This window comes from Mirounga leonina, unplaced genomic scaffold (assembly GCF_011800145.1).
Source record: "Mirounga leonina isolate KUSES-001 unplaced genomic scaffold, KU_Mleo_1.0 Mir_173, whole genome shotgun sequence".
NCBI classification, from domain to species: Eukaryota; Metazoa; Chordata; class Mammalia; order Carnivora; family Phocidae; genus Mirounga; species Mirounga leonina.
Genome location: NW_023270447.1, coordinates 62,903,883 through 62,925,426, shown reverse-complemented (window position 1 = coordinate 62,925,426; position 21,544 = coordinate 62,903,883). Strand labels below are relative to the sequence as shown.

The 21,544-nt window shown below is 41.5% G+C and overlaps 1 protein-coding gene across 8 annotated transcripts in view; it reads left to right on the top strand.

The window, feature by feature from the left end:
* The window catches only part of NFYC (nuclear transcription factor Y subunit gamma), a 65,578-nt gene that overhangs the window by 24,611 nt on the left and 19,423 nt on the right, over nt 1–21,544 (top strand). For 4 of the 8 annotated variants that reach the window (XM_035018880.1, XM_035018886.1, XM_035018885.1 and 1 more), the window contains exons 2-4: nt 10,829–10,941; nt 18,459–18,530; nt 19,934–20,047. In XM_035018880.1, the coding sequence (XP_034874771.1) occupies nt 10,837–10,941; nt 18,459–18,530; nt 19,934–20,047 (291 nt within the window). In that variant the 5' untranslated portion in view covers nt 10,829–10,836. Of the gene's footprint in view, nt 1–10,828; nt 10,942–17,879; nt 18,126–18,458; nt 20,048–21,544 lie in introns of those variants that run through there. The other 4 variants (XM_035018884.1, XM_035018883.1, XM_035018879.1 and 1 more) reach the window with 2 other exon arrangements.

Sequence of the window (21,544 nt, the reverse complement as noted above, 5' to 3'; positions counted from 1 at the left end):
ACTAAATGAGTACCACCAGTGAGTGTGGTGGGAAATTGTCTTTCCTGAATCCTAAATTCACTGAGGTCAGGTAAGTATTTCACGAACTTTCCCCCCATAGATAAGAGGTTAGAGTTGGTGTTAGTTGTCCTGTGGTGTTCCTTAGTTGTGCAGATGCACACACATTTGGGCAGCTGCTAGATTTGTGTTCTTATCTGGAACTGCGGAGATTGGCATTTTTAAATGAGTCATGGTGTTCTTAAATAATCATTTGCTTTATATTTCCTAGCTGTGATTTATAATACTTGCCTTACCCCTAGTGAGGTAGTTAGAACAAAGGAATGCTGATTTCTTGGAGCAATGACTGCATAATAAAAATAACATTGTCACCGTGTTCACAATGTGGCAATAGCTATAATTTTGAAACACTGCATGGTATTGAGCCAGATGATTCCTCCTGTGAGTGTGCACCTATGGAAACATCTCCAACAAGGGGGGTTGGCTAAGGCTATTCCTTTGAACTAAAGGGAAAAGATAGAGTGACTTCCCATCACCAGGCCCCCAAAGAGTGAACTTGATCTACCAAACCTTTTCATCATCACTCTTGGTTGGTGACCAGATAACTCCGACTCCCAGTCCTGTGTGCAACTATAGCTTTAACAAGCTTGAAAACCTTAAGCTTTCCACTTTGAAATGTGTAAGAATCTGGCACCTTGGCCTTCTGGAGTACTTTTTCCAGGAGAATGATCAGGAAAACTAAAGGTAAAAGGCTTGATGGACTTAATGTTGCAGGCTTCAAAGAGCCATACGTTCTTAAGTTTTGGGTCCTCTGTTGAGTAATTAATTCTATGGAGGGAGGAGAACATGTGGTTTAAGAGCGCAGAATGGAGGGGGCGCCTGGGTGGCTCAGTCGGTTAAGCGACTGCCTTCGGCTCAGGTCATGATCCTGGAGTCCCGGGATCGAGTCCCACATCGGGCTCCCTGCTCCACGGGAAGCCTGCTTCTCCCTCTCCCCCTCCCCCTGCTTGTGTTCCCTCTCTCGCTGTGTCTCTCTCTGTCAAATAAATAAAAAAAAAATCTTAAAAAAAAAAAAAGAGCGCAGAATGGAGAATCCAGGCATGTGGGGTTTCATTCCACCTCTGGCACGTGCTTGTCCTGTGACCTCCCAAGACCCTCAGTCCATCTGGATGGAGTATCTTTATCAGATGGGAGTATTAGTACCTGTGCTGTGTATGTAGTGAAAAACAAATGAGATGGTGGAAAGAGAGCTCCTGTACGAAGTGTAAAGCATGTACAGGTGTAAACGATTAGCATAACCATCTCAGTTGCTTCGCCCTCTTTGAAGTAGTCTTTACACTGAGCTCCTGACAGCTATTATACATGGAGGTAGGAGGTGTAGTGCTCGTTTGGCTTGGAGGATTTGATTTGTTTCTTCTCATTTCCTTCCTTCCTTTCAGCATTTAAGGCAACCATAAAAGACACTACGCAGAGGGCAGAATTCAGTGTGTCTGTGAATCAGCAGAATCCATACAGCCAAACCAATACAACCAAGCTCATTGACATTCTTACACCCGCAGGTTTTTGAGAATTCTTTGCCCCCCCCCGTGTTTAGATGGATTAACTCATCAGCACAATCTCCCATTTTCCAGTGGAGTCTATGATTTAGATAATTATCTACATTCGTGGCGCATTTTCTGAAGAAGAACAGCTTTCTCTCCTTCCGTATTCTTTTTTGACTTTTCTATTGGATTACTGCACAAAGGTTATTGCACAGCCGGGTACAGGTACTTCAGAAGGGATTTCCCCATATGAACATTTCAGAGAAAAGCCAGAGTGAGGCCAAAGATACTTGGGGTCTTAAAATAGTTCTTGAGGAGCTTGTATTCTGTAGATTTGTGTTGAATTCCTACTATGAGCAAGGAATGTTTCCCTTGAGGATGTGCCAGAAACAAAGACAATTATGTAAGAACTGGGGAAAACATAGGAGCAGGGAAATTTTAGGCTTAAGAAATAATGTGCCAAATAATAATATGTCACACAAGTCTGAAGAAAGTGAATATGTTAATTGTAGAAATAGATTTTATTGAGTGCTGAGAATGGTTTTTTGGGGAGAAAAAAAATTTAGTGGCCACTAATTAGTGAATGTATATTTAGTTTGTTATAGTTGTACTGTAAAAAGCAAGCTTAACAGTGCTATTCCCAAAAAACCTTAACAAGGTTGGTTTCATTCCATGAAATAGTCTCAACAGTTCCTGCTTTCAGAACATGTTCGCTGTACTCCAGAGCTCAAAACAGAATCTTTATCTTGGGTGATAGGGCCAAGTAGGGTGGATGCTGCCTAGACTCCTGGTCTCTTCTGCCCCCTAATGTAACAAACAAGATTTTCTTTTGAAGGACAAAGCAGCCACACACACTCCCAGCTTACAGAAGTCTGACATGTCCAAGGAGACATGTTCTAGGAATTTAAATGTTTTTGGATTAGTCTGGAGGGAAAACCTGCATAGCTATTGTCATTGACATTCCTGGGGATTAAAATTTGGAGCATTCCTAGTTATTTCCGTTTGAATTCTTTGCTTATTTGGAAGAGTACGCTCATTCTAAATTTAACAGTTTAAAGGGCTTTACAATTTATTTCATGCTTATAAGAGAGATGGGAAAAGATTTCTGTGTATTTGTTTCCATGCATCTGAAGCCTGGACTCTTAGAAATTACGTTAACAACAAAGTCTGAATTAGAGGAAGAAACGAGTTGGGTTACTTGCTACAGTACCTAAGGGAGATCGGTCTTTGGGCTTGGTGCTCTGCTTGAGACCATTCAGGCCAAGAGTAGGTGTCTTGCCTTGCTCTCAGCAGTGAAGATGATATACCATCTGGCACTTGTATGGCATTTCGTATTTTTCAAGGCTTTCCAGCATGTATTTTCCTATTTGTGTGTTGCAGCTGCCCTGTGAGGTGCTCCTACAGGTGAACAGAGGCCCTAAGAAGTTAAGTGATTTGCCTAAGATCGTAAACATAGCAAGTTAGTAGCCAGAGAGTAAGAACCTCTAGGTCCAGTCCATTTTCTTTATGTATTTCCCTGTACTTTACTGCCCCCCACTGTTCACAACTGAGTATTTATAGGTGCTACTGACGGACCTGGAGACATGCAAAGGGGAAGGATAAAATAGGAAAGAAAAAAGCGACAGAGCTTGGAAAGAGACAACAGAAATAAGAAGAGGATGTTTATATGATAGTAGATAGGAGTGCCATTAGCATTTTCTATTACTGTCACAGAGATGATGGGAGGAAGTGGATAAAAATTATCTTTTGGGTTAAGGATTTGAGTCATTGGTCCCAGCCAAGACTGCTCGTCTCTCTGAAGAGTTTGAATATATGCAAACCTTAAAACAGTGCAAAAAGGGAGAATGAACGAGTTATAATAAGGCAAGAACAGAATTGTAGAGCCTTTGTGTTTCCGACTCCACCATTTACTATATTGTGCCCTTGAGCAAGTAACCAATCCTTAGCTTTTTTATTTGTAAAATTGGAATAATACTGATATCTTTATCCCTGAGCTGAGTGAAGATCAGTTGCGGGTAATGTATGTGACAAGTATTTTTTGTAAACTCTACAGCTCTTAAGTTGGCATCGAAACATTCTTCAGAATCACACTTCTCACTTCTCCTGGGCACGCACAAATACAGGATCCTGCCAGAAGCAGGAAGAGGTGATTCTCAGGATTTCTAAATCTGAGAAGGGATCTAGTAGGCAAAATGCCTCTTTGTTTTAGGATACAGTTTAACTCAGGCTACTGGCACTATTTCTGTCTCCAGCTCAAGTCAGAATTCTCTTTCAGGCTCAGAGCCTGAAAAACCAGTAACTCACCATTCTTCCTGCAAGAATTTATTCACTACTTACTAGGTTGGAGAGTCAAAGAGATTAACAGATACTCCTTTGGGGCAGAGGGGGCTGGCCCAGCTCACTCCTCATGGAGGCTGAACAGGTGAGGGAGCTGTGTAACAGCTGTGTGCTGTAGGGCAAGCTTCGCAGCCGCCGCTGCTCAGGTGCCGCATCAGTAAATGAGGGGTAACACCTCTTCTGGCATGGAAGGATTCAGTGAAAGAAAACACTTAACAGTTTAGACCTGTGTTCTGAATGTTACCTGATCCTTTTTTAAGATATTTATTTATTTATTTGAGAGAGAGAATGAGAGACAGCACGAGAGGGAAGAGGGCAGAGGGAGAAGCAGACTCCCTGCCGAGCAGGGAGCCCGATGCGGGACTCGATCCCGGGACTCCAGGATCATGACCTGAGCCGAAGGCAGTCGCTTAACCAACTGAGCCACCCAGGCGCCCCCCGATCCTTTTTTTTAATAAAGGGCCAGATGATACTTTTGGCTTGCAAGTCATACAGTTTATGTTGTAACTCTTCAACTATACTGTTGTAGCGTGAGAGCAGCCTTCAGCAGTGTCAGTGAATGAGGGTGCAGTCTTCCAATAAAACTTAATTTATGCGAACAGACTGCAGGCCCGATTTTGGTCTGTGGGCTCTCATTCCCAGACCCTTGCTTTAGGAGGACTCCACTGAAATACTTGATTTTTTCCTCTGTCACACAAAATAGTGTCTTATTGCTGTCATATATGCAGGGGTGGTTTAAGTTGAACATGAATGACCAAATGAGGAAGAAAGTATGTGAAGTAAGATGTTTACATATCATTTTCTCTTCCACAGAAACAGATCTTAAAAGTGTTCTGTTCATGCTTTCCTATCAGTTTAATTATGCTTATACCGGTTGCTATGCCTTCAAGTTTTTCCATTTATAACTGTACTATGATCTGGCCCTTGTTTAAAAGATTATGTTGTAGTAGATAGCAAACAGAAACATGTTTTTGTTTTTGAAGGAAAAACGTTTCTGCTGCCAATTTAAAAATGTGTCCTTGTGAATAGATCTTTAGGGAGAATAATGTGCAGCTAGTTCCAACCCTTAGTCTTTTGGGAAGCATGGTTCTTCCAGTAGGCAGTTTGAAAAACAACTTCATACTTAGCTTTTCGGAGCTAGACACAGACATACCCTCAAACATTGAACTTGGCATTAATCAGGGTTGGGGAAAACGGTCTCCAGTCAGGCTATGTTATTCATTCTTATAGTGGTGGGTATAAAACCACAAAACCAGTGAGTTTGACTAGCTGGGATCCAGTTATGTAAGGGTTTAGAACTTAAGTAGTAAGGTTTCTGGCACTAAGCTTAGTGCTTTCTTGCATGATTAAGTAGATGAGCTTAAAGACTGCTGACCTCTCTTTTCTCTCTAATCACCCTGCCTTCTTTTGTATTCATTCATTTATTGCATCCTCAAGTGGTCAAGTGAAGGTCTTCCATACCAGACCACCCCTTTGGCATATTTGTTCAGTATACATTGCTCCTGGAGTGGCTTAGTGGAATGAAAGGCCAGTTCACAAACACAGGTCTTTTAGTTTCCAGAGTAGTGCTATTTTTCTCCTGAAATTGTCGATTTGAGATTGGTTTTATTGTAGAGAACATATGCCTCCTTAAGTCTTGAAATGCTCTTTAGCCGTGGTTGATAATGGCATATGTCCTTAGGTCCATCTGTACAAACATTGGAACCAAATTGTCTGTTAGTGGAATTGTTTTGTTTCAGAAGTCTTAGTTCTCAAATTTCATTTACACTTTTCTTTGTAGTGTGGAAGAATATCTAAAATGGCAAGCACAAATAAGCTTAAATCCTACCCCTTTCTTATCCATCTAGTTATTCATGTTAATAGCCTTTCTTTCTCTGTATCTCTCACTCACCACTTGAAATATAACATCCCAACAGTTTTGGCTAATTCAAATAAACCTGGAACTAACTTCAATAAATACTTTAACAGTACTGGAACATAATAAAATGCATGTGAAAGTGCTGCCAGTTGGGCAAAATAAAAAGCATATCATCTAATGACAGGAAGACATGATCAAAATGCGAGTCACAAAGGGAGTGAAGAAGATGGGTGCTTTGAACATAGGGAGATACACAGGAATGATTGGGGTTGCTTGTGGTCTAAAGGCTGCAAGTTGGATTATGCGGGGGGGATGGTCATTAAAGGGAAACATGGTACCAGTGTTTAGATTTTTCAGTCAAAACTGGACTAGGATATATTTGCTTGCATTTGACAATGAGAGTGTTGTTTTTAGGTGAAACCTGATTTCCTGGACTGGGTCAGCTCTAGTACTTTAATAGGAAGCAGCGTTGGTCAAGGATTGGGTTTCATTTCAGGGGAACTTTCTTTGACTTTTTTCCTTGAACAGATATGTTAGGGTTTTAGGTATTATCTCCCAACAACATCTGTTTGGTTTCAGTTATTTCAAAGACTGTATAGTGGGTTTGGTGAGGTATATGCCAAGAAAAGAGAGCTATAGTCTAATGGTACAGAGTTTTAGAAACCAGGGAATATTGCACTAAAATCTTATATTGCTTTGTATTTTATGAGGTTGATCACTTTGATAAATCCTGTTTCGTGTCTGAGTGTATCACTGAGGGGAGGATTTGGTGAGCCATGGTACCTGCTCAAGAGCAAGAGCTTGAAAGATTTCCAGGATCTTTAAAAGAGGAGCACTCTGCTTCTAAGATGTTTTGAAAACTGTTTAGGTCTTTTTCTTTCTTCATCAATGATAAAGAGTAACTGGATATTAGAGTGACAGCTAGATTTTTCCATCCTTGAATGATCTGATTGAATCATCTTATCTCCTCCATGATTTTCTCCTTATTTTCCTGCTAATGAATGGCCAAGCAGAGGTATTTGCCCTCCTTCTACTTACCTTTTGTCATTAATTTTTCAAGCTTTACTAGTCTGTCCTGGTCACCTTTCTGAGAAAGTTCTGTCTTTCAAAGATTTATACTCAGGAGTGGTATGCACCCATGTTTCCAGTAAACAGTCTGCCTTGCAACTTCAGGGCGTGGGGGATGGGGGGCGCGTTGTGGCCTTCCTATCCTGTCCTTTTATCTTAAATTCACTTCAGTGAGTCAGTTTCAGGTGGATTTCTGATTGTTGTCCTTCTTATTTTAAAGGCCCAGAGAGAACCTCATTTATTCTGAGCTTCCCAGAATAACTTCTATAACCAGCCACTTCCTTTGGTTGTGAGGCAATCCCGTTAAGTCTATTTCAGGGCCAGCCTTTCCAAGAGACCTCTTTTTCTCAGAAAGGCCGTACCTAGCAACTCTCTTGCCCCTTCATTCAGGAGTAATCACTCAGACTGTGTGCTAGACTCTGAGAGATCCAGAGATGAATCATATTCAGGTCCTACCCACAAGGAGCTTGTAAACCAGAAGGGGAAATATGATAAGACACACACATAAATAATGATCATACAAGATAATATGGTGATGGCAGAAAGAGGTGCAGATCAAGGGCTCTGAAGGTTCACAGGAAGGAGTGATCATGTCCGGATGGGGATGTTTAGAGAAGACTTGTGGACAGATGGCAGTTGAGTTGAGCATTGGAGAAACAGCCTTTTTGTGATGGACTTTGAGTCTTCCCTTTCTAGCTTTGCAAAGCAAACTTTTTAAAAGCAGATAAATTAATAGATATTGGGAGTTGAGATTATTTCTGGCAACAACCATTCGATACTTCATCTGATCCTTTCATCTTTATTAAACAGTTAAACAGACATCTTATTTAAATATAAAGTAATTAACATGAATGATAAGTCTAATAATGAATGAAATCTGGGAAATTGTATGCTGCATGTTTCTTTTTTTAAGATTGATGGATTTATTTTAGAGAGCACGAGCGGGAGGGGCAGAGGGAGAGGGAGGGAGGCTCTCAAGCAGACTCCCTGCTGAGCGTGGAGCCTGGTATAGGGCTCTATATCTCACGACCCTGAGATCAGGGCCTGAGCTGAAACTAAGTGTCAGATGCTTAACTGCGCCACCCAGGCACCCCAAAATTCACCTGTTTTTGTTGTTGTTGTGTTTGTTTAAAGTAGGCTCCATGCCCGGTGTGGAGCCCAGTGTGGGGCTTGAACTCATGACCCTGAGATCAAGACCTGAGCTGAGATCAAGAGTTGGATGCTTAACTGACTGAGTCATCCAGGTGCCCCTATGCTGCATGTTTCATGAGTGATCTAAAGCAATGCACTTGGTCTTAAGGCAGTTTTGTTGTCAACTGTATATAAATAGCTTTGTCCTGTGATAGAGGTAGCAATTTAACATGGAATAAAAAGGATCGTAGGGGTGCCTGGCTCATTCATTCAGTTGAGCATCTGACTTTGGCTCAGGTCATGATCTCAGGATCCTAGGATCAAGCCCCAACTTTGGGCTCTGGGCTCATCCGGGAGTCTGCTTTTCCCTTTCCCTCTGCCCCTCCCCCTGCTCATGCTGTCTCGCTCTCTCTCTCTCAAAAAAAAAAAAGGATCCTGAAGTATTAGTCTTTCTACTTTCAAATACATACCTTCTCGTTACCCTAGAAAATGGATCTGGCGTATATTCCGTGGGCTGTAGATGTTATGAATAGGCCATTTCTGTAGCAAAATCAACTTAGTTGCAATTAATGTATTTAATTACTAAAGTCAGAGTGGTAAGATTAACTAAGGTTGGTCTATATTTTTTAGCTTGTTGGGGTGTTTAGTGAGCAAAATTTGTTTGCTCATTAGGTTTCATTATTTTAATCCTGAGCCTCAGTCAGAAAATATTGAGAACACCAGTTTGTTTTCATAAAATCTTTTGCTTGAGGGACACCTGGGTGGCTCAGTTGGTTAAGCGTCTGCCTTCAGTTCAGGTCACGATCCCTGAGTCCCGGGATCGAGCCCCGCATGGGCTCCCTCCCTGCTCAGGGGAGAGCCTCTACCCACCCACCCCCAGCTTGTGCTCTCTCTCTCTCAAATAAATAAATAAAATCTTTTAAAAAATAAAAATAAAAGGTTAGCGTCTCTCTTCACTGTAATCAGTACCTTGTAAGATCTCTTAAAAATAAACTTCTTTAGGTTGCTTAGATTTCTTTGATCTCAGTATATGTAAGAGAATAGTGTATAGACCCTGTGCATACGGTGATGAATGAAAATGTCATGGGACCTGAGCTGAGAGGACCATACTTGGTTATTGAGGACTAAAGATTTTATCTAGTCATTTCAACTGTGATTCAACACTCTTCACTTTAATTCCCTCCAGAACCTCCAAGATCATACTGCTTCCTAGTACTTAAGAGTTCCTGTTGAGGTATAGAGCTGCTTGTTGGCCTCCAGCACCAGAAATTGGCTCCAAATCTTTTCCCATTACATCATCACCCACTAATGTCATTACACCAGAGTGAAATCTGCTTTGAAGATTGTACTCTTGTTTTCCTTCCATCTCTTTCCTCTCATCGTTTCCTTTAGAAGGAAAAAGAAAAAAAAATTAGAGACCTCTTGGACAATCCCAGGCAAACATTTAAGGGGGAATCAAACATCCTCAGTCTAAACCTAGATTTATCAGTCTTCATTCCACTCTGCCCAGCATGTGTCCTTATGGAGTCTAGAAAGGAACACGTTTGGTCATGGGACACCTGACTTTGGTGCTTTTCTCTCAGCCCTTCAGAACTAGTTCTTAATGATTTACATAGCTCTCTGCCAGCATCTTGTCACTGGCCTGTTAAACTTTTTAAAATTTCCCCAGAATAGAAATTCTTAGGACATCACTAAGTTTCTTATTCTTTGTGTTTAATTAAACTGTTTCTTGCATTTAAGTATTTGCCAGATAAGCATTTAAGCCATCTGGAGTTTTTTACTTTCCCCTTGTAAATCTTATAAAACTTACAATATTACCTACAGTTAAAATTGATACAGGGATCATTGCTCATCTTCCCTCCCCCATCACAAAAGCAGTTGATTGCATGCAGGTTCTGACCCTCTTTTCTCTATCCTAAATTTGATTCCCCATTGTTTTTCAACCACCTTTAAAGCTTCCAGTTGATGGTGTGCTTTGGCTTTTTCCTAACAGAAAGGTTCAGGTAAGGAAAGAATTGGGAAGTAGTTTCAGTTCAGAGACTTGGTGCTACCCACTCAATTATTGGCCAAGGCTTTAGCACTTCTGTGCCCTCTGAGGCAGATTAGCTTGAGATTAGAAGAAATAATAATCAACAGTAGCCTCTAAGAAATGGGACCACAATGTCTAAAACAAAAGAATAAAATGGGCTCTTAAGACTTGGGTTTACATTTCTGTACAGTATTAGTCTTTGGGACTCTTAATCTATCTGCTGCAGGCTATGGCGTGGAGTGTGAGAAACCATGGTGAACTTGAAAAAAACAATGGAGGGAATGGCATTGAAAATTACGGACCAGACTAGGGCACCAGCCAGTTGCCCTTTTTGTCTCCTCCTAAGATAAGACATTAAAAGGCCTTGATTCATACTAAGATTTCAGTTTGAATTTCTAGTAATTTTAGGTTTTCTAGTTAGAGCTCCTTGATAGTCTCTGTGGTATAAGTTGGATAGCAGGGGAAACTTTTTCCATATGTTTTTGCTAACATTTAAGTCTGTGTTAAAAAACCTCTTCAGCACAATTATTATTATTATTTTTAAAGATTTTATTTATTTATTTGAGAGAGAGAGAATGAGAGAGAGAGAGCACATGAGAGGGGGTAGGGTCAGAGGGAGAAGCAGACTCCCCGCCGAGCAGGGAGCCCTATGCGGGACTCGATCCAGGGACTCCAGGATCATGACCTGAGCCGAAGGCAGTCGCTTAAGCAACTGAGCCACCCAGGCGCCCTTCAGCACAATTATATACCTTCTCAGATTGAAAAATTGAATTAGTGAAAACAGCCATAAGGAAAGATATAAATAACTTGGACAGAAAGTCTGTCTTTATTACTTCTAATGTATCTCATGTGTGTGTTTGTTTTCAGTTGTCAAAATGTCCACGGAAGGAGGATTTGGTGGTACTAGCAGCAGTGATGCCCAGCAAAGCCTGCAGTCCTTCTGGCCTCGTGTCATGGAAGAAATTCGGAATTTAACAGTGGTAAGAAAGAACGAGAAACTTGCAGAGTGTAAAGAGCTATGAGATGAATAACCCAGTACTTAGAGTAAAACATTTTTAATCTCAAACGCATAGGCATAGTTCATTCCTGACCTCTGGGTGGGAACATGAAAATATAATTCACCTTAGGTGAGGTGACTACAAGGATTTTTTTTTATATCTTAGTGGCTTTCCTGAGGCATGTGGGTAGATAGTGGATGCTTTGGCTCAGAGGTGGTAGCTTAATGTGAAGTGTATCTTTTAGAGAGGCAGAAGAGCAGAACTCTCACCTTCCTTTAGTAGCTGTAGCTCATTTCTTAGTCCTGATTCAGTGGCCCTGCCAAATTTCTAGAATCTGGTAAACACTATTGGGCAATTTATTCAACAACAAATCTATTGTAAGCACGCACTCTTTCTGGGTATTAAAAGATACACTTAGATCAGGGTTTCTCAACAGCAGCTTTATGGGCATTTTAGGCTGGATAATTCTCTGTTGTGAGGAGCTGTCCTGTGCATCATAGGATGTTTAGCAGTATCTCTGGCCTCTACTCATTAGATGCTAGCAGCAATCCTCCTCCAGTTTTGACAACCAAAAATGTTTCTGGACATTGGCAGATGTCTCCTGGGGGCTAAAGTCATCTCATTGAGAACCACTGGCTTAGAAGAATCAAATATTACCCTGGCCCCTGTGGAGCTTACAATCTAGTAATTACAATCAGAGTTATTTATTCAGTGAATATTTATTAAATACTTACTGAATCAGACACAGTAATGAGTCTGAAGCAGTAAAAGGTCAAAGTGCTCTGGGATTACAGAGGACATAGTGCTTATTCCTCCCTGGTTGAGTTAGGGAGGCTTTAAGTAAAGGGGACATTTTTTTGGATCTTGAAATATGAGAAGCGTTCACCAGATGGAAAGGATAGGCAAGTATATCTTCAGCAGAGTATGGCATTTGTAAAGGCCCGGAGGCCCAGAGGGGAGGGCCTTATGTTTTGAGGACCAGCAAGAAGTTCAGAGTGGCTCGGGGTTACTATGTGGGTAGTACGATGGGGTAGGAGTAGAGTGGTATGGCAGTGGTAGCAGGAGGTGTGATACATTAGAATTAGAAAATTTTCAGAGTGTAGTGTTAGTTCCTTAATGAAAAATGTTCCCTTTGGTGTCATTTTAGCAAATACTGAAGGATCTCTCTGTTTCAGATGGGTCATTCCTGCCCTGAAGGCATTAAGCATCCTGGCAGAGGAGACACTGGACTCCTTCCTAATGTAGAACTAATTTTGCACTTTCTTAGAGCTAGTGGCCTTTAAACCTCAGACATACGAGGTCAGTTTATTTGTTTACTCAGCAAATACTTACTATATACCTGCTGTGGCTGTGCTGGATACTGTGGATCCAGTAGTGAGCCCTACAGACAAGATCATTGCACTCACAGGACATGCATGCCTGTGGGGGAGGTAAACTGAAACAAGTATTGAGTAAATAAAATAACTTCTCATTATGGTAAATGCCCCCACTGACTTCAGGGATTAAAAAAAAAAAACAAAAACCAATCTAAGATTCATATTTTGATGTACTTGTGGGTCGCGTTTGTTTATATGGGGCATTTTCAGCAACTGAACTTGGCATGGCCTTTCTCAGAGTGGCTTGTGTTCACAGATGAATTTCCACTGAAAATTCATTGTTTCTTTTCTGTAGTGTAAAGGTGGTAGTTATCTATACTGTCTCAGATGTAAGAGAGAGGAGGAAAAGAAATGATTAAGTAGGGTGTTTTGTTCATATTTTAAGTGGGTAATCTCACAGTAAAGCTTATGAGGTTTTAGTGCAGGAGTCGGCCCGGTGTAAAGCTAGTGCCCTCCTGGGCTGTGGTGGGATTAGGCCCGTGCCGCAAGTCTGTACTCCAGCTTGAGCGTAGAAGCAAAAATCCAGGATCAGCCAAGTGGCCGGATAAACTCCGGAGATTCCAGCTCAGCACTTAACTTTTCTGTATTTTAAGTTTTGATTTTTTAAAAATTGTGGTAAAAAGCATACAACAAAATGTACCATCTTAACAATTTTAATTAAAATGTCTGCAGTTCTGTAGTGTCAAGTTTATTCACATTCTTATGAAAGCGATCTCCAGGACTTTTTCATCTTGCAGAACTGAAACTCAAACATAAGTGGGATCATACAATATTTGTCTTTTTGTGACGGGCTTATTTCACTTAGCATAATGTCTTCAAGGTTCATCTGTGTTGTAGCGTGTAACAGGATTTCTTTCCCTTCTGAAGCTGACTAGTATTCCATATATACATGTGTGAACCACATTTTGTTTAGCCATTCATCCGTCAGTGGGTGTTTGGGTTGCTTCCCCCTCTTGACTGTAGTGAATGATGCTGTTAGGAATATGGGTATTCAAATTCAAAGACTCGGCTTTGATTTTTATTCGACTTGGCTTAATGTTCAGGTTTGATTGCCAAAAAAGCAGATTGTGGTGGTAACCAACTTTTGTTATTTAGACAGCTAGCTAGTGCACCAGAGGTTCAAAGTGGATTACTTTGAGGGATTTAGTTTTGGTTCATGTTTATGAATGAAGAGGAAGACCAGCAAGGACGGCAGTTGTCTTTAATGATTCTTCTGTTGATGACTGTAGTTTTCTCCCCTTGACAAAGACCACTACCATGGGATCCCTTACATCAGACGCTTAGAACAAAGTTTGGCATTTAATAGGTGCACAGTAAATATTTGAATGAATCAGACTCCTCCATCTCAGATTTAGTGTGAAGCAACATCAGTGCCAAATTTGAGAATACAATCTAGGAAGGTTGGGGTGTCTTTCCCTTTGTAAGACTCTTATTTTGCCCTCTGCCTGTGGCACATAAAGGCATCTGCTTCTCTGACTGCACCTCGGCCTGTGTAACGTGGCCAGACATGTTGCATTTAGACTGTGCCTTTCCGGAACTCAGCAGCACTTACAACCAGACTTCCTCAGATATGTTAGAGCCTCTTAGGTTGACATCTCCAAATGTCTAACAGATTTTTTAAAAAATTATGTTCTGACTGTCCAAACATAAATAAAACTTTTGAGAATATTCATAAGGTGTTGTGGTCTCTAAGACTGGGACAAAGATTGTTCCAAAAACAAATTGAAGTTTGCTAGATGTCTATTTCATGACATATTGGGAACTCTGGCCTCAATCATTTTGGTCTGAGCTTTGCAAAAGCAATTTATCTTTCATCTCCACTTGGCCATTATGTTCTTCTCACTCTTAAAAGCACTGTAATTGTCCATAAATTCAGGTGACGTTCAGCTGGGATTGAAGTTGGTTAAAAATCATACCAAAATGATTGTACGCTAGGATGATTGTGCAAAATACTGTATTCCTGCTCAGCAGGGCTCTGGGAACATTAACAGACTTCTTGGCATTGAGTTTTACTCCTCTGAAGACCTTTTGAAGGTGGGGAAGAAAAAGCTAACTTTGGTTTTTTGAGGGCAGATGGGGAGGCGACAACGCTAAATCTTGAAAAAAATCTCATTTACCCCTTATTCCTTCCATCCCTTTCAGCCTTCACTTAGCTGTAATTTGATGCCTAGGCCACTTTCTTTTAATTGCCAGGTACATCTTTTCATTCTTTGGTGCCTTCAGATTGGACAATGACATTTCTAACATTACAGTCAAACCAGATAACCATTTAAATAAAACCTTGGAAATGAAAGTTTGTGGACTATTAGAAAATAGGTCTTGTGCTGTTTGAGCCCTTCCTGTAAGAGCAGTGCCGCCTAAAGGTTAGTCTGTATGAACCACACGGGGATCTTGTTTAGAATACAGATTCTGAGTTAGTACGTTTGGAGTGGAACCTGTGATTCTGCATTTCTTTTGCGTTTCCAGGTGATGTCATTGCTGGTCTAAGGACCTCACTTTGAGTAGCAAGGCTTTAACCCTCATTGTGGGTCATAGTCATCAGGGGAGTTTTCAAAACACATGGTGCCTGGACTCCACCCCTTAGAATTCCTGGTTCAGTTACTCTGGGGTAGAGCCCAATCCTCTTGTTTTTCAGAAGCTCCCCAGGTGTTTCTAACAGGCAGTCAAGGTTGAGAATCACCGCTTTGGAGAGGATTAGAATCTTGACCTACCTGACTGGGTAGGCCTGGAAAAGATTTCTCATCATTTGAAACTCCCGATATTCTTTAGTGCAGCCTGAGACCCATTGACTTTTCCTTGGCTCCAGATTCTCATTGAATGTATTCAGACTTCTTGAAACTTGGCAGTTTCAAATGGCAGCATTTTTAATGTAGTTCTTTGGTTGTGGTCAGGAGCACGAGAATTTTCTGAGAGAATCTGTTCTTCCACCTTGCTGATATCACTCCCAAGAGTAGGGGAAAAAAAGTATGTGTCAGTTGTTCTTCCACTTGGATCAGCATCAGGAGAAGCTACATGGTATTCACATCAGTTGCGTGGTTGCCAGTGACAAGGGGTCACTGAATTGAAAGGCAATTAAGTGGACCTCAACCTATGGCTGGTAAGAGTGCTGCCCTCTCCAGTAAGCTTGTCGTAAATCCTTACACGTGACTGGAAAGCTAGGATGAGACTATAGAAGACTGGGTTGTTGTCAGCGATAATGAACCACACATGCGTATCTGAAGATTCACTTCACACACTGCCCCTTGGGATCTCAGGGTTTGGGAATCATGAAAAAGTTTCCCAAAAGGTTTTTGAGGGGGAGACTTAGAGCAGGGTTTTTTGGTAAGTTTCTGCCTCATTTTAGATCTCTCCAAGGTTGGGACCTTTTGTTGTTGGTTTTGATTGAAGAATAGTCTCATAGAAATTGTAAAAGCAATATTCTCTTTGAGGTTGGGGAAAGAGGTCGTCTTATCAGCTTTGGGCTTTGGTTAAGAAACTTTAGAGCCCAGGCACCTGCGTGGCTCAGTCAGTTAAGTGTCTGCCTTTAACTCAGGTCATGATCTCGGAGTCCCGGGATCGAGCCCCACGTTAGGCTCCCTGCTCATCGGGGAGTCTCCTTCTCCCTCTGACCCGCCCCTCTCTTGTGTTCTCTCTCAAATAAATAAAATCTTAAAAATCTTAAAATAGGGGCGCCTGGGTGGCTCACATGGTTAAGCGTCTGCCTTCGGCTCAGGTCATGATCCCAGGGTCCTGGGATCGAGCCCCGCATCGGCTCCCTGCTCATGCTCTCTCTCTCCCTCTCTGTATCTCTGTATGTCGTGCTCGCTTCGGCAGCACATATACTAAAATTGTATCTCTGTATGTCAAATGAATAAATAAAATCTTTAAAAAAAAAAAATCTTAAAATATATTGTTAAAAAAATTCTACATATGAGTGAAATCATACAGTATTTGTCTTTCTCTGACTGACTTATTTAAAAAAAAAAAAAAGGAATTTTAGAGCAGTCATGTGGAAATACATTAAATAACCAAGCCCAGTGAGAGTGCACGTGCAAGCAGGTTAGACCGTGTGGTCATAATCTTGTGCTATGTGTGTATCATCCTGGGAGGCCTTCCAGAGGAATTATCCCCAGCATTCTCCTTGGCATTTCTGTTTCGCATCATCATTTTGTGTGATCTGCCACACAAGAAGGAAGACCAGTGATTGATTTCTGTGGTTAAATGTTTTTTTAAATCCCTTTAGGGTCTGGCCCCAGTCCAGCATCCTCTTACCCACTGCTTCTCTCAGTACTAAGATCATACATTTAAAACTTAAATAGGCCATGTTTTTTGTGTTGCTGTACTTCTGCTTCTGTCTGAATGACATTCTCATACTTTTCCAACAAGCAATTTTTGTAACATCCCTTAGACACAGTTCAGATGTCAGCCCTTCTGCGGAGCATTTGCCAGCTCCTCTCGTTCATTCCAACCCCTCCCCCTGCCCTGCCGGCAGGTTATTTCCTTTCTTGTCCCTGTGGGATTTTATACCCCCACCCTGCTATAGCATAGGGGGTTATAATATTTTTCTATGGCAGTCTCTAACAATTAAACTATAATCTGTTCAAGGGTAAGAATAGATTTGCATCTTTTACACAGTAGCAGGTACCATACACTCACTTTTAGTTGAGTTGCATGAATGAGTCAATGAAAGAGGAGAAAAAAATAACAGAAAGAGTATATCCTGCTGTCTTTTTTGGTGAGATTTTAATAATTTGGACTTGTAAAGCCCTGCCACTCCAGTGTTAGTTTTAGTAGAGACTTCATGGAAAATGTTTTACCTTCATGGAAAATGCTGGAAAGGGAAAAGATTAGAAAAAAAAATGGTGTTGGAGGTTTGTAGAGGTGAGTGGTCCCATGCCGCTTGTTGGGTTTGTGAGGAGGTATCTAGTGTTTTAGTGTGCCTTTTATCATAATAAAACTCTTCCTTCTGTAGTCATAAAAATGGATTCTGGGAAGGCTGGTGACCTTTTTCCAAAAGGCCCCACTGCCTTCTTTGACATATAGTTGAGGGTTTCTGTTGGTTTTGGAAAAGAAAGTTCGCTTATGCACATTCATTATACTAAATCTCAAGTAATAGCTGCTCCTTCCATAACGTGATGGTGCAAATTCCCAGGTGAGCACCTTGGGCTTGGTGAGTCACATTTCAGACCACTTATAGAATCTGGCACTTAACACCTGGGCCCAGTAGGGGTTTCACTGATTTTAGCCAATCTCTGCCTTTGCACCCTTCTCTTCACTGCAGCTTTGAAACGCAGAATTGATTTTTATTTCTAGAATTACATCCATCACTGAGCATGTGTTTGAGTACCAGTAGCATCAAAATAAAAAAGGGCTTAAATCGCAAATAATTGAAGTAGTGCTGGTCAAAAAGCCCTTTCCTAAATCCTATCCACAGTAAAGTCATGTGGTTTCCTCCCAGCCCAGTCTTGTTTGTTAAAGAAAGAAGTGCCAGGGCTGTTCCAAAAAGGCAGCTGATAAATTCATCCTTTTTCCCCCATACTCTTCGGCTCCCACCCCCACCTCCAGGCAAACTTCGGAGACAAGGCCTTTGCTGCTGTGACGGGAAAGGCCCTCCTCCCTGATTTCTGGTGTCATTGCAAAGGCCAGAAGTAGCCAGTGTCAGCCAGTACTGGCTGAAGACAGCTGTGGGTCACCGTGGTCGGGTGCTGGCAGCACCTTGCCCTTATAGTCCCAGAATAGAAGAAAGAACTGGCAACTTAAAGGAATTCCCCGAGGCAAAAATCTCATTTTAACCTGCATATTGCAGACTTGGTAAGCTTTGGTGGGAGTGGGGGTGTGGAGGAGATGCTCATAATGCACCTCTGTATTGTGCCAGCAAAGAGTCTGATACCATTTGGGTCTGCTTTTCATGAGGGTGCTGTTAGATGGCATTGTAGTTTATCCTGAAATCTTTCAATTGTTTGAAACTCTGCATGGGTTAAGAAGAATTTTGCTCCAGGACTTGGATTCTCTTCATTTAATCTGTACCTCCTCTCCTGCTGTATTTTTGGAAAGGAGAGACTAGGCCAGTCACAGTGTTTCATGGTGCCTGACATGCCCTGCTGATTGTCCCCACATGTATGTCCCTCTTGTTACTCATTTCAGAAAGATTTCCGAGTACAGGAACTCCCACTGGCTCGTATTAAGAAGATTATGAAACTGGATGAAGACGTGAAGGTGAATTCATATTCGTTCTTATTATTCATATTGAAGCTATAATGGTGGGTAGGTTGTCGCTCATTTCTGCAGCGCTCAAAGTTTAAGCAGAATGAAAATATCGTTATTGTCTCTTGTTTTATTTGGCTCCTGTCTAAATTGTTAAGTGAGCTGAAATTGAACAGTTTTAATTATTATATGGTGCTTCTCTGGAAATTAGGGATATCCTGTTTTCCAGATGTTGATAATATGCTGAGGGTTTGCTTTTTGAATCACCCATCCTTTTCACTGTGCAGGGTAAATGGTAAACACGAATCATCAAATCAGCAGGACAGTGCCATCTTCTCAATTAGCATCTCATTGCAGTCGCTAGTTGTCAATGTGAGCTCTAAGAAATGTTTGATAATGATACTGATCCCGTTCTAACTTTTCTGTCTGTGAGTTGTTTTATGTGACTTAACGCCCCAGAGAAGGTTTCCTTGCAGGCAGCTATTTCTGTATTCCTAGGAGCCCACCTCCCATTTCAACTCTTGGAGAGAGAGCAACGCTCTCTCCTTATCACTCAAAACTAATAGTCCCTTGTGATTGTATAGAAAACTAACAGTTCACAGTAATTTCCCCTTTTATTAGTTCTCCTTCCTTTTCATGGACACCCTGTGAGATTTGATAGGATAACAATTATTAGTGCCGTCATAAAGATATGGAAGTGACTCACCCAGAGTAGAAGAACCAAGATCCCAGTTCTTTTACCTCCTGCTTCCTTAACTCCAGACCTCTTCCCATGGCTCTGTCCTGCACAGACCACCTCACCAAAGGTTCAGAGCCTTGTTTGATCAAGAGCTTGAACTTTGAAGTCAGACATGGCAAGGCAGCTTACATTTCTTGAGCACTTACTAAATGCCAGGCCCTGTGCTGGGTGCTTTTACATGTATCGTTTGATTCCCACAGCAACACAGGAAGGTTGTCTTTTTTTTTCAGTATGTGAAAAATAAAGCCCAGAAGGATGGGAATGGGAAGCCTGAAATTCTGTCTAAATCCATCAGTTCTCAAACTCATTATCTTTCCCCACATTGTCTCTCCTTGCATTAGAACCTAAACCCTGCCAATTACTGGCTCTGTGACCATGGGCAAGTCACTTCTCCTCTCCTAAACCCTAGTTTCTTTGAAAGTGTATTAGGAAAATAAGAAAGTGCATGGTAGGTCCTAGAAAAGTAAATGTTCTTCTCCCCTCTTCCTTTCTCCTACCTGCTACCTGCTTTGTCCCTACTTGTGGATTTATTTTACGTTGGGATCTCTTGAAGCTATCGCCTTCTCATTTTTCAAACCTTGCCCCATTGTCCATGGCAGGGCATGAGGGAAGGGACAAATGGATTGGTTTGAATGACATGTTGGTGATTGACAGGGAGGGCCTACGTCTGTTGCAGATGATCAGTGCAGAAGCCCCTGTGCTCTTTGCCAAGGCAGCCCAGATTTTTATCACAGAGTTGACTCTTCGAGCCTGGATCCACACAGAGGATAACAAGCGCCGGACTCTACAGGTAATAAAGATGCACATGGGGAAACTGGGCAAGCAGCTGCCTTTGCCTTCACCCGCTTCTCTTGCGTGGTTTTGGGCCAAAGATTGTTCTTCCTTAGATTTCTGTCAAGTTAATGTGTGAAATTGGCATCTTCCTTCACTGTTGTGAGGCAGACCTGCCCTATAGCCTTGACAGTATTTCCCCACCAAGAATCTCATTGCCAATTGTTGTGGTTTTCACAGCTCAGTGACTGAACTCTTCACTTGGTGAGCCCTCATTATAAACAGGCTAAAGTGATACCAATCTATTTCCAGATGTAAACAACTTCTGGTTGGAAGCTTGAGAGACGCCAGGAAAGGATAGTCCCAGGAAGAATCCATCTCACCTACCTCATTTGCCTTTTTGTTCCTTGTCTGCCTTCCTGGGAATCCCTTCCTTCTTCTTTTTCATTTTTTTAAAAATTTTAATCCAGAAAAAAATCAACATTTATATGGTATGAAGACCCTTGGTCATTGGCTCTGGAGGCCTTTCTCTTAACAGCCAAGCCTTAGTTCTTGGAGGAAAGGTTTCCTAGACATAAGAGGAAGGGTGTGACAGATAGAAGACACTGGCAATCTTTCAATAACAAAGCCAGGAAAGTAAATTGTTTTCTCCTTTGTTTCCCTTACCTCCAAATCAAAGATGCATGCATATTTATTCTACAAATATTTATTGAACACCCACAATGTGCCAAGTGCTGTTCTGGGCTCTGGGGATTAACACACAAAACAGACCTAAACCCCCACCCTTGGGAAACCTATATTCTAGTGCGCTAAACATGGCAAACTTACTTTATGCTGCTTTGAAAGAAGCCTATGGCTCTAGAGAGATGCAGTTAAAGTTATCTTCAAAATCAATTCAGATTGAAAAATAAAATGAGCAAAACACTTGGACAGGCCCTTCAAAAAAGAAGATATCCTGGGTGGCTCAGTCGGTTAAGCATCTGACTTCAGCTCAGGTCATGATCTCAGGGTGCTGGGATAGAGCTCCACGTCGGGCTTCCTGCTCAGCGGAGAGTCTGCTGGAGATTCTCTTTCCCTTTTCCTCTGCCCCTCCCCCTGCTCATGTGTGTGCGCTCTCTCTCTCAAATAAATAAATAAAAAATGTAAAAAAAAAAATCCAAATGACCAGTAAACATATGAATAGGTGTGCAACATCATTGTACCCTGTGAAATAGAAATAAAAACCATGTGACATTGGTTTACGCCCACTGGAATGGGACTGACAGTACCAAGTGTTGATGAGGAAATGGAGAGACTGAAACTCCTACAGTACTGCTGGGCAGAATGTGCAAATAGTTCACTTGGGGAAACTATTTGGCACTTTCTAATTAGCTTAAACATATCCCTACTGGATGGCACAGCCATCCCACTCCTAGGTATATACCCCAAAGGGTGGACCTTCTTGTATAGGAATGTTCATAACAGCCTTATTTATTTATTTATTTATTTATTTATTTATTTATTTATTTATTTATTT